This window comes from Trachypithecus francoisi, unplaced genomic scaffold (genome assembly GCF_009764315.1).
Source record: "Trachypithecus francoisi isolate TF-2019V2 unplaced genomic scaffold, Tfra_2.0 Lachesis_group13, whole genome shotgun sequence".
In the NCBI taxonomy this organism is placed as follows: Eukaryota; Metazoa; Chordata; class Mammalia; order Primates; family Cercopithecidae; genus Trachypithecus; species Trachypithecus francoisi.
Window position 1 is genome coordinate 22,181,434 of NW_022681458.1, and position 14,959 is coordinate 22,196,392.

A 14,959-nucleotide genomic window follows, 5' to 3' on the forward strand; every position below is an offset into this window, starting at 1 on the left:
CCTGCTTAAGAATCTCAGGGTTCCCATTCCTCTTTAATAAAATCCCAACTCCTTACCTTGGCTTAGAAAGACACACGATGTGACTTTTGCCCACCCTCTGAATACTTCTCCTGTAGTCTGTCCCTTGATTTCTTCACTGCAATCACAATGGCCCCTCTGCTGTTCCTCCAGCAGGCAGAGATCTTTCTCAGCTCACATTGTCTGCCTTCACATGGCCTCTGCCTGGAATGCCCTTACCCATACTCTTTGCATGGCTTATGGTGCAGGTCCCAGCATGGGTACCACCGCTCAGAGAGGCCTTCCCTGAAAAACCAGTGGCTTTGTCTGAGGAGCCCCACTCCCCACAAATCCCCCTACACCCAGCAGCTCAGCAGCCTGCACACAGCATTGTCTGAAATGACTTTGTCTATTTACTTGTTTATTGCCCATGCCTCCCCTCAGCAAGAATGTAACCTCCAAGAGGACAAGTGCTGTGTCTCACTTACATCTGTGGCCCCAGTGCCTCACATTGCCACCCCCACGCCCCCCAGAGTGCCGCAAAGAGAGTGCAAAATAAATATTTGTTAAATGAATGATGAGGGGAATGGTGGGGGAGGGTGTCTGGGCCCTTTATGGAATTACTTCAGCTCAGTTATGTCTATTTCTTTTTTTTAATCCTCCTCTCTCTGCCCATCAGCTTCCATTCATTCCCCACCTCCCATCTCCAGGGAAGGGGTGAAAGGATGGAGACAGACTGAGAGATTGCCTGGCTGATGCTTGTTTTAGGGTATGGGGCAAACCCCAGCCCAACTGAACTGTCTGGGCTTGGGGGAGGCAGGAAGAACCCAGTAAGTCCTAGAGCCCACAGAAGTGAGTGGTGGGGTTCAGACAGGCCTGGACTGTCCGGCGATCACAGACCTCAGAGCTGAGAGGTTCCTGTAAGATCATGTGGTCCAATCTCCTCTCCCAAGAGCCAAGGCGATGCTGGTTGCCAAGGCCGTAAGCCTCAGAGGGCCAGGCTCCAGGAGGGGACCTCGTTCAGGGCCCAGGGGACCCCGGGCCGCTCACTTGCAGACGCTGACCCACTCGGTGATGCGGCACTCTTCGCAGACCACGAAGCAGCACCAGTGGAAGCGGCAGTGGCAGCGCTCGCTGCGCGTCTGGCGCAGGATGTTGTGGCCGCGGCCGCAACACATGCTGCCGCAGCCATCCGAGCCCGCGCTGCTCTTGTTGCACAGGCGGCCCACGGTGCCCGCCGAGTCCAGGCGCGGCTCGCGCTCGCAGAAGTCGGGCGACTTTTCGAAGTAGACCAGGTCGGCGGGGCTGGCCCGGCGGCGAGGCCCGGGAGCTCCGGGAGCCGGCGAGGGTGCCCCCGCTGGGCCCGGCTCCAGCTGGCCGCCGTTGCGGTTGTGCGGCCGGATGAGCGTGGCGCGGTGGAAGCGGCTGCGCAGCAGCGCCCCCACGGTGCGGAACTCGGGCGTCACCTGCCAGCACGTCTTGAGCTGGCAGCTGCCTGACGTGCCGTGGCACTTGCACTTCCGCCGCATGTTCTCCATCACTGCCTGCGGAGGGAGGCACTGTGAGGGGTGACATCGGCTCCCAGCCCTACTGCCCTCCTCCCAGCGCTGAGTCTGGCCTTCTGAAACCCATTCCCATTATACAGAGGCAAACGCTGAGGCCCCGAGCGAGGGTCCCACGACCAGGCAGTCAGAAAAACTTCTGTACCTGCTCTTCTGCCTCTGCCTCTCCTACCCACCTCCCACCAGGCCAGGCCCCGGGGGAATTCCCACCTTCCGGCTCCCCTCCTCTCCTGCCCGCCTTTCCAGCAGCTGCAGGGGGCCCTTGGGGCTGGAGGCTCTTGCTTCCTGAAGGGGGATCCCAAATCGGCAGGGAAATTCCCTCTCCTGCCACCCCTGGGGTTGGGGCCAGGAGCAGGAGGGTGCTGGCCCTGCTGTATCTCGCTCCAGGTTGTGTGTGTGTGTGTGTGTGTGTTGGGGTTGGGGGGTGGGGGTCGGTGTTCAGTGAGTTTGAGAAAGCCTTGGTCCCCCTCTCAGTGCTTCCCCCTCCCGCTCCCCCTACATCTCTTTGTAGAGAGCCAAAGGAGGGGGACAAGTGCTGGGGAGACTGCCCCCCGATTATGCTGCCTGGGACTCATTCTGCACTATGCTGAGACCCATGGTTCCTCCTAGGAAAAGTCAGTGCCACCAGGGGCCAAAGCTCTACCTGAATATAGAAAGGAACCAGAGAGAGCCAGGCTCTACAGCCCAGTGAAAGTGGAGAAGCCCTCAGGCCTCCATGGGAGGTGGTTAGGGGAATGAAACCTAGCCACCCCCAACCCAGCTCACAACCTGCTCTAGAGTCTCCTCACTAAGAACCCTTTGACATTTTCACCAGAAACCCCATAAGAAGTTGGCCACATCCCCTCCTTTCCCTCAGTCTACTCCGAAAATACACCCTGAGACAGAGACAGCAATGATCCAGAGCCCCTTAAACTTGGGCAGTAGGGCCATAAGAGAGGATGCCTTCCCCTCGAGGTCTGAAAGGGCTTTGCAGGGTACATGCGCAGCCTGTGCTGTCAGCACCACGTGGGAACCAGCCCAATGCCTCCCCAGGCCAACAGCTCCAGAACATCTGCTTCCCACGGGCAGCAGCCATTAATTAACCAGTTTAACGAGGAGGAGGCACCGTTGGTATGGGCTGGGATGGCGGTGAAGCTTGGGAAAAGAGCTGTACAAGGCAGGCTGGTTGGGAGCTGGACATGACCCAAGGGTAAGTGTGCCTCAGTTTACCCCACCTCTAAGTGAGGATGGGAATTGGTGAATCAGCTTGGAGGCTTTGTGCAAGAAGATGACCCATCATGGGCTAAGAAGCCAAGAGAAAGGAAAGTGAGATGGAGAAGGTGCCAGCCAGAGTGAGAGGAAGCCAGGAAAAAGGCCTCAACAGGCTGGGCAGTCAAGAGAAGGGATGATGGAAGTGGAATGTTCAGGAAAGGACAGTGCTGAGCTACCATGAGAGCCAACAGGGCATCAGAGTGCAGATTCAATGCTGTAGAACAGAAGAGCACAGGCTCAGAGGTCAACCTCCTGGGGATGAATCCTGCCTGGACCACCTTCTCACTAGTTGCATCATTTTGGGTAAGCTTCTTGGTCAATCCGTGCCTCGGTTTCCATATCTCAACATAAGGTTAATAACAGTGCCCACCTCATAGGTAGTGGTAAGGATTAAATAGGTTAATATGTAGGAAAGTGCTCAAGACAGTGCCTAACACATAGTAAGCAATCAATAAATGCAACCTATTACCCCTTTCCTTTCTTCTGCTTTTTTATGTATGTGTGTATGTATTTATTTTTAATGAATGACCTTTGAGGTAGTAGGAGCATTTGAGGACAGAGGATAAAGGAGGAAGGCACCATAACACAGTTCCCCAGTGGCCCCTAGGAACTTCACTTACACCCCTTACTTTGCAGGAATCCCTCATTCTAGACTGCACAGAAAGGCTGGGAGAGATCACCGGATCATGGAACATTAGCATTGTGGGGAACCTTAGGGATGATCTAGTTCAACCTTCTCACTCCATAGGGGAGGAGTCAGATGGCAGTGCCAGGCCTAGACTCCTGCAGTCTTGACTGCACCCCTGTCCTTTCTCCTGGGTGATCTCCCGAGGAAGTAGGAGGAGCAGGTTGCTCAGCAGGTGGTATGCTGATCCAGGGCAACAGGGCTTGTTTCAGCCTTGTATCCCCAGGCCTAGTCCAGTGCCTGGTGCATAGGGCATACTCAGTGCGTGCTTGTTGAATGAGTTAGACAGGGTCAATGAGAAGATTGCCAAGGTGTGACGTGTGGGAGCAATGTGGTCCTCAGAGGAGAGATAGGCCTGGGCAAGGGGTAGGCCCTAGGCAAAGGGATTTGAAGCAGACCGGGGTGTGGGGCTCTCACCTGCCTCCCAACTCGGTTGTTGTGAAGCCTCATTCTTGCGTGGATGTCTCTGTGAGGTTCCCGGGAGTCCAGAAAGTCCTTAGAGAAGCGCTCCCCGAAGCCCATGTCGGGGCTGCAGCCGCCCCACTCCCAGGAGTCCTGCAGGCCTGGGCTGGCTGTGGGCAGGGCTGGGTGTTCCGGGACCCCATGGCTCAGGCCCTTACCACGCTGCAGTGCGTCCAGTTGTAGGCGGTGCAGCTTCCTACGGAAGGCCTCCTCGTCCCCTCGCCGGGACGCGTCGCAGCCACAGGCCTTTAGTTTGCCCAGGGCACATGCATTGGACACGGCGTGTACAACACCAGCTGCCGCGATGGCGTAGGCAAAAGCGCTCTCTCGGAAACCTGTGGTTAAAGACCCAGAACACATGGACTCTGGAGGGGCCTCCACACCCCATTCTCCAGCCCACACTTCTCATCATCCCAAGGAGAAACTGAAGCCCAGTATGTAGAAGAGTCTGGCGCAAGGACACAGAGTCAAAGAAGGGCAGAAATCACGCCAGAAGCCAGTTCTTCTGCACACAGAACCCGGTGGGGTGGGAGGGAGGCTTCCCAATAGCCCTCTGCTTTTTGTAGGCCCTTCTCCTGTTCTTTAACATCACCTTTAGTAAACTCAGAATTTGTGTGTCTACATCTCTACTGTAGGGCAGAAAGTATCTGCTAAACACATTCTTTTTACAATCAGGGACTTAATCTATTACCTTTCACGGTGGTATCTGCAATTTTAAAATAAGCCCACAGAATGAGGGCAATGTTTAACCTAAAGAATTCATTGCCAGTGATGTTGCTGGTGGGAATGTAAACTAGTACAACCACTATGGAAAACAGTGTGGAGATTCCTCAAAGAACTAAAAGTAGAACTACCATTTGATCCAGCAATCCCACTACTGGGTATCTACCCAGAGGAAAAGAAGTCATTATATGAAAAAGATACTTGCACATGCGTGTTTATAGCAGCACAATTTGTAATTGCAAAAAAATGGTACCAGCCCAAATGCCCATCAACCAACAAGTGGATAAAGAAATTGTGGTATACGTATGTCACAGAATACTCCTCAGCCATAAAAAGGAACAAAACAATGGCATTCACAGCAACCTGGATGGAATTTGAGACTATTATTCTAAGTGAAGTAACTCAGGAATGGAAAACCAAATGTCGTATGTTCTCACTTATAAGTGGAAACTAAGCTATGAGGATGCAAAGGCATAAGAATGACATAATGGACTTCGGGCACTCAGGGAAAGGGTGGGTGTGAGGTGAGAGATCAAAGACTACACATTAGGTACAGTGTACACTGCTCGGGTGATGGGTGCACCAAAATCTCAGAAATCACCACTAAATAACTTATCCATGTAACCAAACACAACCTGTTCCCCAAAAACCTATTTAAATAAATAAATAAAATGATATTTCATAAAATAAGATGTACACAATTTGGGGGAAAAAAAGAATAAATTGTCGATGATGAAATTCCAGGCCTTAGGAGATGTCAATGGGCAGCAGGGTAAGTAAGTAAAGAGACGGTCAACTCCTAATGCTCCCTGCCCCAAGATAGCCTGATGGGTGCATGCGCATCTTAGGCACAGCATAGGACCTTCCCTAATGACCAGACTCCAGAGGCAAAGAAATGGGTCACCAGAGCTTCCCCTTCCTTGTCCACAGGACATCCCTGAAAGCCACTCAGAAATGGGCGCTACCCAGCCACCTTGCCTGTGATCCATCCAGGTCAGCTGAAGAGGCTGTTGGAGGGATGCTAGAGGGAAGCCCAGGGTCCTACATGGGGTCTGGCATGTAGCAGTGTTGAACATGGAGAAGGAAGGGCAAGCTGAGGCAGATACTTTCCACTAGATGTTCAGGAGGCACAGACTCTCCCTGACCAAGCCACTCTTGGGGGCTGCAGTTGGGCCGGCCTGCCCACTGGCTTGTCCACAATGCCTTCCTTCTTGGTGCTCCAGCCTGAGCCTTTCTCTGGGAACACCTGGACCTGTGGCAGGGGGAGGCCTACTTGCAAAGGAGGGTCACATTATCAGACATGCAGGCTATCTTTTGCTTATTCTGCATCTGAGAATGGACTAGCTAGGAACAAGTTCTGGTACAAGTCTCCGACCAGCCTCCGCACACCAGAGAGAGGGCAGGCAGCAAGAGAAGCCAGAGGCCTAGGCCAATCCACCTTAATCCTCACCTGCTGCATCACAGAGCCCTGTCCTCCCCTTCCTGCCAAAAACACAAACAAACAAAAACAAACAGAAAAACAAAACAAAAAACAGAAAGAAATAGAACAAGCTGTTTAGTAGTTAAGAACTGATTCCCGAACCAGTTTGCTTCAAATCTTGGCTCTTCCACTTACTAGCTGCTAATAGCTATGTGACCTTGGCCAAGTGACTTAACCTCCTTGTGCCTCAGTTTCCTTATCTGTAAAATAGGGCTATTATCTGCCTCATTGTTGTTCCAAGAATTAAATGAATTGGTAAATTTAAAGTGCTTAGAATAGTGCCTTACTAATTGAGGAAGTATTACTCCAACATTAGCTATTACTGAGAAGTTCTTCCTCCTATCTGACCTCACTCAATCCTGCTGCATTTTTTGGGTCATTGTTTTTTGTTTCACACTGATCAGGGACAAAGCCCAGCAGCTCATGACCCATTTTAGAACAGGTCACTTGGACCACCAGATGCCTGTGAAGCAGACTGTCTCTCTCTCTTTCCGGCTTATGGCATCTCAGTACATTTTTCCATAAGGAATTCAGCTATGAGCAGAGAAGAGGGGTTGGGGATGGGGCTGGAACCTTCTATGGGGATACTGGGAATTAGCAGGAGATGCAGAGGAGTAGAAACTGCCCTGGGGAAGTGGAACTTAAGGAGAGGGAGGATGGAACCAAGCTCCTGGGAAGCACACCCTGCATTTATCCCTTGCCTTTTATCTGTGGAACTCCGAGCACTTCTCTTATTGCTGGGGAGTCATCAGCCTGCTCCTAGGACACATGGCAATAGTCAGGGCTCCAGAGGCAGCCCAGGCCTCAGAAATCACCTCCACACAGACATTGCCACCACTACCAAACACACACACATTATGCAAAAGGAGAAAACACAGGTCATAGGGGCTATGGAGCTGCATCCAGACCCAGCTCTCCCAGCTCCCAGGTCTGGCATCTTTCTATTGTAGGACATGTGACTCCATGGGAGTCCTGCTGCTGAGAAAGAAACCCAGGTAGCTCAGTTTCTAGTTCCTATCACCTTGTCTGTGCATGGCACCAGGAAAGAGGATGAGGTTGGTCCAGGGAGGTGTGCAGGGCCGACCACCATCTTCTAGGCCCTGTCACATTTAAGGGTAAGCCTGGGGAAATATGGAGAAATGTACCCCACCGCTGCAGAGAACACCCCTACCCTGTGCAGCTAAAGACACCTTCCCTACACCACCCTGTGGCCTCTGACAGCTGTCATAGCCACGTGCAGAGGTGACAAGGTAGGGCCTGTGTGGCCACCCACTGCTGCAAGTATCCAGGCCTCATAGAAGTCCAGCCCACTGGGTCTGCCCCCAGCTCCTGTTCAGGGCCCCAGTTTCGGTTCTGGCCCCAACTGTCTGGGGCAGACACAGGCACTGTGCCATCTGGCCAGCTGGAGGGGGAGCGGGTGGGGCCATGGCCAGCTGGGCTGCCCGGAGCAGGGAGAGGGGGGCTCGTTAAGACACACAATTAGCCGCCCTGCCTTTGATCTGGGACAGGGACTGCCAGCATCTAAGTGGAGTCAGCTGCTGCTACAGGCCACAGCAGCCAACGGCTGGGAAGGGGCTGGGGGAGGAGGTTTGGAGGGCAGGGGAGGGTGGAGGAGAGAGGATTCAGGAGCCAATGGAAACTAGAAGGGGTTAGAGAAGCTTGAGCCCTACCCATTCAAGTCAAAGAGGGAGGGAAGGGGAGAGGTCTGGTCTCCATTCTCTCCATGCAAATAATCTGCGCATTGCTCATGTGCCTGGGCAGAGAGAGAGAGACTAGTGTGCATGTGGGAACACTTAGGCGTGACACTGAATGGAGCTACACATATGCAAAAACAGGAGTAGGTGTTTGGTGTTTGGTGTGCATGTGTGTGTGCACGCACGTATGCATGTCAGTTTCATTTCTTGGCATGCTCTTCCATTGCACCAGCTCACCTCTCTGGGTACACAGTGGGACTTCGTGTTGGCCTTGCAACTTGGGAGATAGTCTAGAAGGGGATTGGGTACAAACTTTAAAGTCAGCTGGCCTGCATTTGACTCCTAGCTGTATGGCTCGCTTTCAAGCTGTGTGACTAATGGCAAGTTACCCAGCTTCTCTTAGCTTCATTTGTAAAATGATACTAATGATAGGACCTACAATATGGGGACTGTTTGGGGGTCCTAAAGCACGGATAAAATGCTGTAGAGCGGTGCCCACACAGCAGGTGCTTAGTATATGTTGGCTAATTAATTGGGTATCTTTAGAATAATAGAACCTTAGGTGATCCTGGGATATGAGTGCCCATGCCTTGGTTTCCCCATCTGAGCACCACCCCAATCCCTGGAGGCCTAGGCATAAAACCAAGAGGATAAGTGTAAAAAGGAGGTAGGGAGAAAAATGAGCCAGGGCCATGGAGAGCAGAGCCTGGAAACCCATGCTGCTGGCTTCCCCTGGGCTGCGAGCATGGCTTTAGGGCCTCATGCCCTCTTTCCATCCGTTCCAAATGGGTCTGGGCCTTAGGGAAGACAGTACCTAAACTGTGTGGGAGCTCCCAGGGCCTGCTGTGTGAATCTACTACATTTCCCTCCATCAAACCTCTCCCTGACCTCTCCTCCCATCTCACTCCAGTGCTGAGCCCAGCTCCCAGCTGCCCCCTCCTCAAATTTCCCTCCTGTCCAGGGGTTCTCTGTTCCTCACAATGATCCACTCCCCTCTACCAGATGTTCTGCCCAGTACCCAGCCCAGGAACCAGCTATCTAGATTCTTAGCACGAAAAGCTGGGGCTACCAGTGCCATTGGCACTAAGGTCATTGCTGCTCCTGAACTAGGTGAAGCAGCCAGCATGGACTTGGGGCCCTCCCATAGCTTTTTCTGACCCTCTCTATTCCTACCGGAGGCCCCTGTCCCTGTCTCCCGTGGCCTAGGCTCCAGCACCCCTTCATCCCCTCTGCTTGGCTGGGCAAAGCCCTGTTGCATGCCTCGCCTTCCCAGGTTTGTCCACTTCACATGCTCAAGCCCTCTTCCCCCTCCCTCTATCAAAACTCCATCCCTCCAGCCCAGCTCATCTCAGGGAAGATGTCAGGACAATTCAATGATAGTAACAGCATTAAAGAAGGCCCAAGGGACCCAGGACCCCAACCCAAGCAGTGTCTGAAGTTTAAACATGGCAGAATCCACATTTAAGAGGATTCTAACCCATTGATAACATGGGTCAGAAAAGGGATCAGCACCCAGACATTCCACTTGGAGGAAACGGAGGTCACCTGACCCACAATGGGCAATGTGTAACTTGGAAAGAAAGGAGATTCCTGGTGGAAGGAAGTAGACCAGGGGCTGGTTGACACCGTGGGTGTCTTCATGGGATTCCAATTTAGCTAGTCCTCCAGAAGATGGGCCAAGATGGACTGAGAAATAACTGCCCCCCAGGAGGATGAACCTGCAGGTGGAGTCAGGGGTGCAGTGGTGGCCAGTGGAGGAGAAGATTGGCAGATTTATTTCCAGAAGCCCAGAGTCCCTTCTGAGAAGCAAGAGGTAGAAATGAGGTGTGAGGTGTAGCAATGAGGGGCGTTGATGGGGAGCTGGGGAGCGGAAACCACAGAGGTAGGCCAGTGTCCTGGGACCCAGGGAAAGTGCCAGCCCCGCTACTGCGGCTGGAGCCGGGCAGCCACTGTCCCACTCCCTCCCCATGCTGAGCGCCTCCCTGCCCTGGCTAGCCCCGGCAAGTCGTCCCTCTCCAGCCCTAACCTCCTCCCTCCACCCGTCCCCCCAGCTCACCTCGCGCTTATTAAACTGCAGGTGAACCCGGGAGCGCCTGGCACCCAGCCAGCCCTGCGCTGTTCTGCCGCTCTGAACTCTCCCCCAGGCTTCAAAGACCCCAAGGTCCTCCAGCAGGCCGCGCGGGCCTGACCCAGCGAGCCTCTCAGGGCACCTGGGTTCACTGGGTCTAGAGGGAACAGGAGGACAGAGGGGACACCAAGGCCGAGGAGAGGGATGCAGAGCTTGCCTTGCCTCACCCGAAGCGGCAGAAGTTAGAACCTCCGAGCCTACCCGGGTCCCCAGCGGGCAGAAACCAAAGCCAGGGCTACGGAGTCCTCATGGGGTACCCGAGGGCCCCGGAGGGAAACGCGGCTGCGGAGAGCACAGGCGACCTAGAAACCAGAGGGTAGGAACGGGCGCGCGGCGGCGGTGAGCGCCCGCCCGGCCCAGCCGGGGCATGAATGGTGCCGAGGCCAGTCACTTCGTGTCGGCGCGCGGGCGGCGGGACAGGAGGAGAGTGCGGCCCGAGCTGGGCAGGACCCGGGGGTCCCGGGCAGCCGCTCCTGGACGGCTGGAGGGACAGGAGGGGGCGGGAGCGCGGGGCAGGGCGGGGGGCGCCCTCTGAGAGTGGCGCGGCTGGGGCCGGGAGCCGTCTGCCGCGGCCCGCGGGGATTAGTTCGCGGCTGCATGCCGCCACACGCGTCGGGCTGGGCTCGGCCGGGTAGAAACAGCGCCCGGGGCGCGCGGGGGAGGGAGGAGGGAGCGCGCGGGGGCGGGGCGGGGCGGGGCGGGCGGCCTGGGGCTCGGCTGGTGGAGGCTGGGGTGGCCCCTGACTTGGGGGCCCAGGGGATGCAAGCAGGGGTCCTGATGAAAAGGGAAGGGCCTCGGCTTTCTGAGTTTTCCGAATTTGAGGTACAGCCTGACTCCCCAAGAAGCCTCAAGATCCAAGGCTACAAGGTGTATGTGTACCTCTCCTACTCCACCTCCACTGAAAATTGGACAAGACCTAAGGAGCCAGGGCTATGGGGTGCCCACAATGTCCCACACAAGCCACTGAGAGGGGAGATAGATACCCAGCTAGGCCCATCCCAGAGGCAGGGCCCCCATCCTTCCCAAAAGATCTCAGTAAAGGCCTGAGATACCAGGCCAGGAGGTGGGTGTGAGGCAGAAGTGAGTGACAAAACCTCCTGCCATCCCCAGCCCAAGCCACTCTGGTATTGTCCGGGTGGGTCACCCAGAAGTCGGGGAGGGAGGACAGGGAATGGGTTGCGGCTCCTCTGAGCTGTGAGGGGAAGAGGAGTTGACAGGACTATCAGGCCTGCTGGCAGGAGCCACTACACACAGGCACACACACACCCAGCACCCCTGATTCAGAGAGGGTTTTCCAGAGGCAGCAGGGATGACACACAGGCTGGTGGTGTCCCCCGCCGGAAGGAGCTTCTGCAGTAGGGCAGACTTTTTACCTGTCCAGGCTGCCTCCACCTGCACAACTGGACAAATTCCTCAACCCCTCCTCATGCTGATTCTGGGTTCTTCCTCATGGGCTCCCCATCCTAAATGTGGTTTTCTAAGTAGAGGGTAAGTAGAGGCAAGCGACAAGTACAGATATTTCCTGGGTTTGAGATATGCAGTGTCAGTGATAGGGCAGGATGACCCAGGAGTCTAGTTCTCGGGCATGGAAACTGCCACTCTCAGCCTAAACAGCCCAGTCTGGAGACACATTTGCCCCATTTCTCTGCCCCCATGGCCTGAGACCAGAAAGAGGAAGGAAAGCAGCACGGCCAGCAGATGGGCGTGTGGGGATGGGAGGATGCCAGCTTGAGGCAGTGGGTTAGAAATGGCTGGGAATAGATTCTGAGGTGGAGATGCTGGATGGGGCAGGCAGTGGCAGGGATGAGGGGTGAGGGGCAGAGGCTAGGGTGAGGGGCAGCTACCTCTGCTGAAGATGGGACTTTCATAGGGGATCTTGTTGCGAGTCTCCAGGCTTGAGCAGTTCCAGCGCTGGTCCCTGAATTGGTGTTGGCATTCGTGGATAGCGATCTGGATGCCCTGTATGGCTGAGGCAGCCACATCAGGGTGACGCACACACACCTCCATCTGCCGCCGGCTCAGGCCTGGCAATGTTAGGCACACTGTGTTGGCATTGAGCACAGGCTCCGGGGGGAGGCGGAGGTCCAGAATGTCATTGGGTGCTGACCTGCAGACACGTGGGGTGGAGTGGGTACGTGTTTTGGGGGGACCAGGAGAGCCCCATCTAACAACACACATTCTGTCCCAAAGGCCATAATCACTCCCTCTTCCAACCTCTGCTTCTGAAGGTTGGGCCCATCAGTACACTCCTCCACATTCCTCTTTCCTTGACCTCCTCACAATCATCCTGCTCAATGCAACTCACTCAGCTAGCTGCATACCCACAAAGGTAAACGTGCAAATGCACACACATCCACCATGCTTGTGGCCACAGTATTTCCTGTGCACATCCCCAGGCATAGATGCCCATACACACAGGGTTCCCCAGGAGCCCACTCCCACAGATATGTTTCAGTCACATTCACACAGACACACTTCTGCATACATTGTGGTAGACACAAACCCAACCCCAGCACACTTACACACATGCACACTTCATCGTAGTTACAAACACACACACAAAGACACTCCTATTTACACATGTGTTCATCTTAACATACATTGACCCATGAGCTCTCACATGCACACATGGGCACACACAGAAACTGCTGTTTACCAACAGAGTTTGCTGGGATCCTGGGCTCGATTGAAAACACACACCACACACACACACACACACACACACACACACAGCTCTTGCAGCTGCAGTCTCTCACTGATCCCACCTGGGCTACCCTCTTCCAGCCTTCCAACCCCTGCCGCTACCTGGGGCTGAGCTGCAGGAAGGAGTGAGGCAGCTTGGGCTTACTCCTGGGGTGGGGATGCATTCCCCCAACAGGGCAGGAACTCCAGACTGGCACTTGCTCCCCCACACACACACCTCCCCTCTTAGTTGCCATCATGCTCCTGGGCACTGCCTTGTCTCCCTGGACTGCCCATATCCTGTCACCAGTCCAACCCCTCCTATGAGGGAGCTCACTGCCTTTGGTTGGGCACTAGCACTTTCCTATGACCCTGTCCCTCCCTTCTTCCAGGGTCCTCTACCCCAGCAAGAGCATCAGAGGCCCCTGTGGGGCTGGGGGTCTCAACTCTCTAAGAGGGCGGAGCACAAGGTGAGGGCTCACCTGGGCATGGCAGCAGCCAGCAGCAGTAGGAAGAACAGGAGCACCCAGAGCGCTGGCCGCGGCTGGGGCTGGGGTCGGAGCCGCAGCCAGGGGCGAGGGTGGGCGCTGCCCATGGCGCGCAGGCCCTGACGGGCTGGGAGTGGGGGGCTCACAGCCCGGTGGGACTGGAGAGCCAGGGGCGCCGGCGCATGATCGGCGGGGGGTCGGGGCGGCTGCGACACACAACTCCGACTCGGGTCAGGGCTCCCGGAGCAGACGGCGCCCGCCTCCCCGCTCCATGGGGCAGCACCCCCGGGCACCGCCCTCGGGGGGGGCGGGGGGTGAAGAGCGGGCGAACCGGGCACCTCCTGGCACAGGGGTCCGGGGAATTTCCCGAGGCCCCCCCGCGACAACTCCCGGTGCCTCTCAAGGGTAAGGGGGGCCTGGAGGTGCAGCGGGCTGGGGACGGGAGGCTGGGGTGCCAGGGAGCCCTCCAGCGCAGCGCCGGGAGCCTGCGCTTCCGAGGGCGTGCGAGGCGGGCTGGCAGGGGCGGCGCTGTCTGTGTCGGGCCCCACTGCCTGGAGAGTAAGTGACTGTCCCGGCTCGGGGAGCTCTGCCGCTTTCCCTTTCCTCCCCCCACCCCACCATTTAGTGTCTCAGGGCTCTACCCCACGTGACGTCACGCGGCGGGGCGTGGAGGCGTGTACGAGTCCCGAGGCCACTGCGTCCGCTGGGGACTGGGGGTGGGAGCGTCCCTGCTGAGGGCAGGAAAGGGAAAGGTATTGGGGTCTGTGCGCGCGTGCACAGGAAGAAGCCTGAGCGTGGAGCGCGCTGGGTTGTGTGAGGGATATGTGTTACCGCGAGGTGTGTGTGCCTGGCTGAGACGCAGTTGCTGGGGAGCGCCCCCACCCCACCCCAACACACACACCTGCAGGGGCTGGAGGGGAGGGGCCGGTCTCTCTGTTTCACCTCCCCGACCAGAGGAGGGACTTCCCCCAGGCCTGCCTGGTGTTAGGCAGGTGTGGGCTCCTGCAGAGGAGTTTGGCAGCCTCTGGCTTCTTCTCTCCTTTGCTGTGTGACCTTAAACAGGTGCCTCCTGCTCCTGCTCTCGGAGACCCCCTCTGCCCCTTTGTGAAATGCGGCTCATGGGGACCACCTCGTCTCCTCAATGAGCCCGGGGAGGCAGCAGTGTCAGGCCCCCAGTAAATGCTTGCGTAGGAGCGCCCTGGGTGGCACGCCCTGGGAGGAGGCGTTGGAGAGCCTTTTAACCCTAGAAGTGGCCCTTGAGATAGTTTACTTAGCTCCCCTTTATTTCACAAGAAAATATCGAGGCTCAAAGAGGTCACACAGCAAATTAGCGGAAGAACTAGAACCAAACGCAACTCTCCTGACTCCCAGCGCAGCAGCTGCCTCCCCAACACTGAGTGTTGCCTGCCTGCGCCCGCAGATACTCTGTCTTGTCCTGGCCCTCCCTGGCCCCACCTGCACATGATCCTCTAGGAGCTCCCTAATACCAGCCTCAGCTCCCTAATAGCGCTGAGATCTCTTCCTGTCCCTCCACCCCAACGGAACACTGAGCCCCTCCTCGATATAGGGCAAGTGTGCTGGGCCCAAGCAAGGGCCTGAGAGCCAGAAGGTAGGGGAAAGGCAGCTCTGCCTTCTGTTTCTGGTGCTAGCCTGGGCCCTAATAGTGGATCCTGCTCCTGCCCTGTGCCCTCGGCATCCTCCTCTGCAAAATGGGCACAAGCCTCCCACACTTTACACACACGCCCCTCTCTCTGAAGAGAGCCCCTGCTGGCTTAGGGACAAAACTATGGGAGCCTCTGGGCTCAGA

At 56.1% G+C, this 14,959-nt stretch overlaps 1 protein-coding gene across 1 annotated transcript; it reads right to left on the minus strand.

Moving 5' to 3' along the window:
* Window positions 1-401: 401 nt before the first annotated feature.
* WNT10A (Wnt family member 10A) lies at window positions 402-13,929 on the minus strand. Its single transcript, XM_033230201.1, has 4 exons — window positions 13,147-13,929; window positions 11,827-12,089; window positions 3,913-4,292; window positions 402-1,541 (listed from the first exon to the last, which is right to left on the minus strand). Exons 1-4 carry the CDS (start codon window positions 13,257-13,259, stop codon window positions 1,044-1,046), a joined length of 1,254 nt encoding a protein of 417 aa, XP_033086092.1. The 5' UTR covers window positions 13,260-13,929; the 3' UTR covers window positions 402-1,043.
* Between the last annotated feature and the right edge of the window lie 1,030 nt (window positions 13,930-14,959).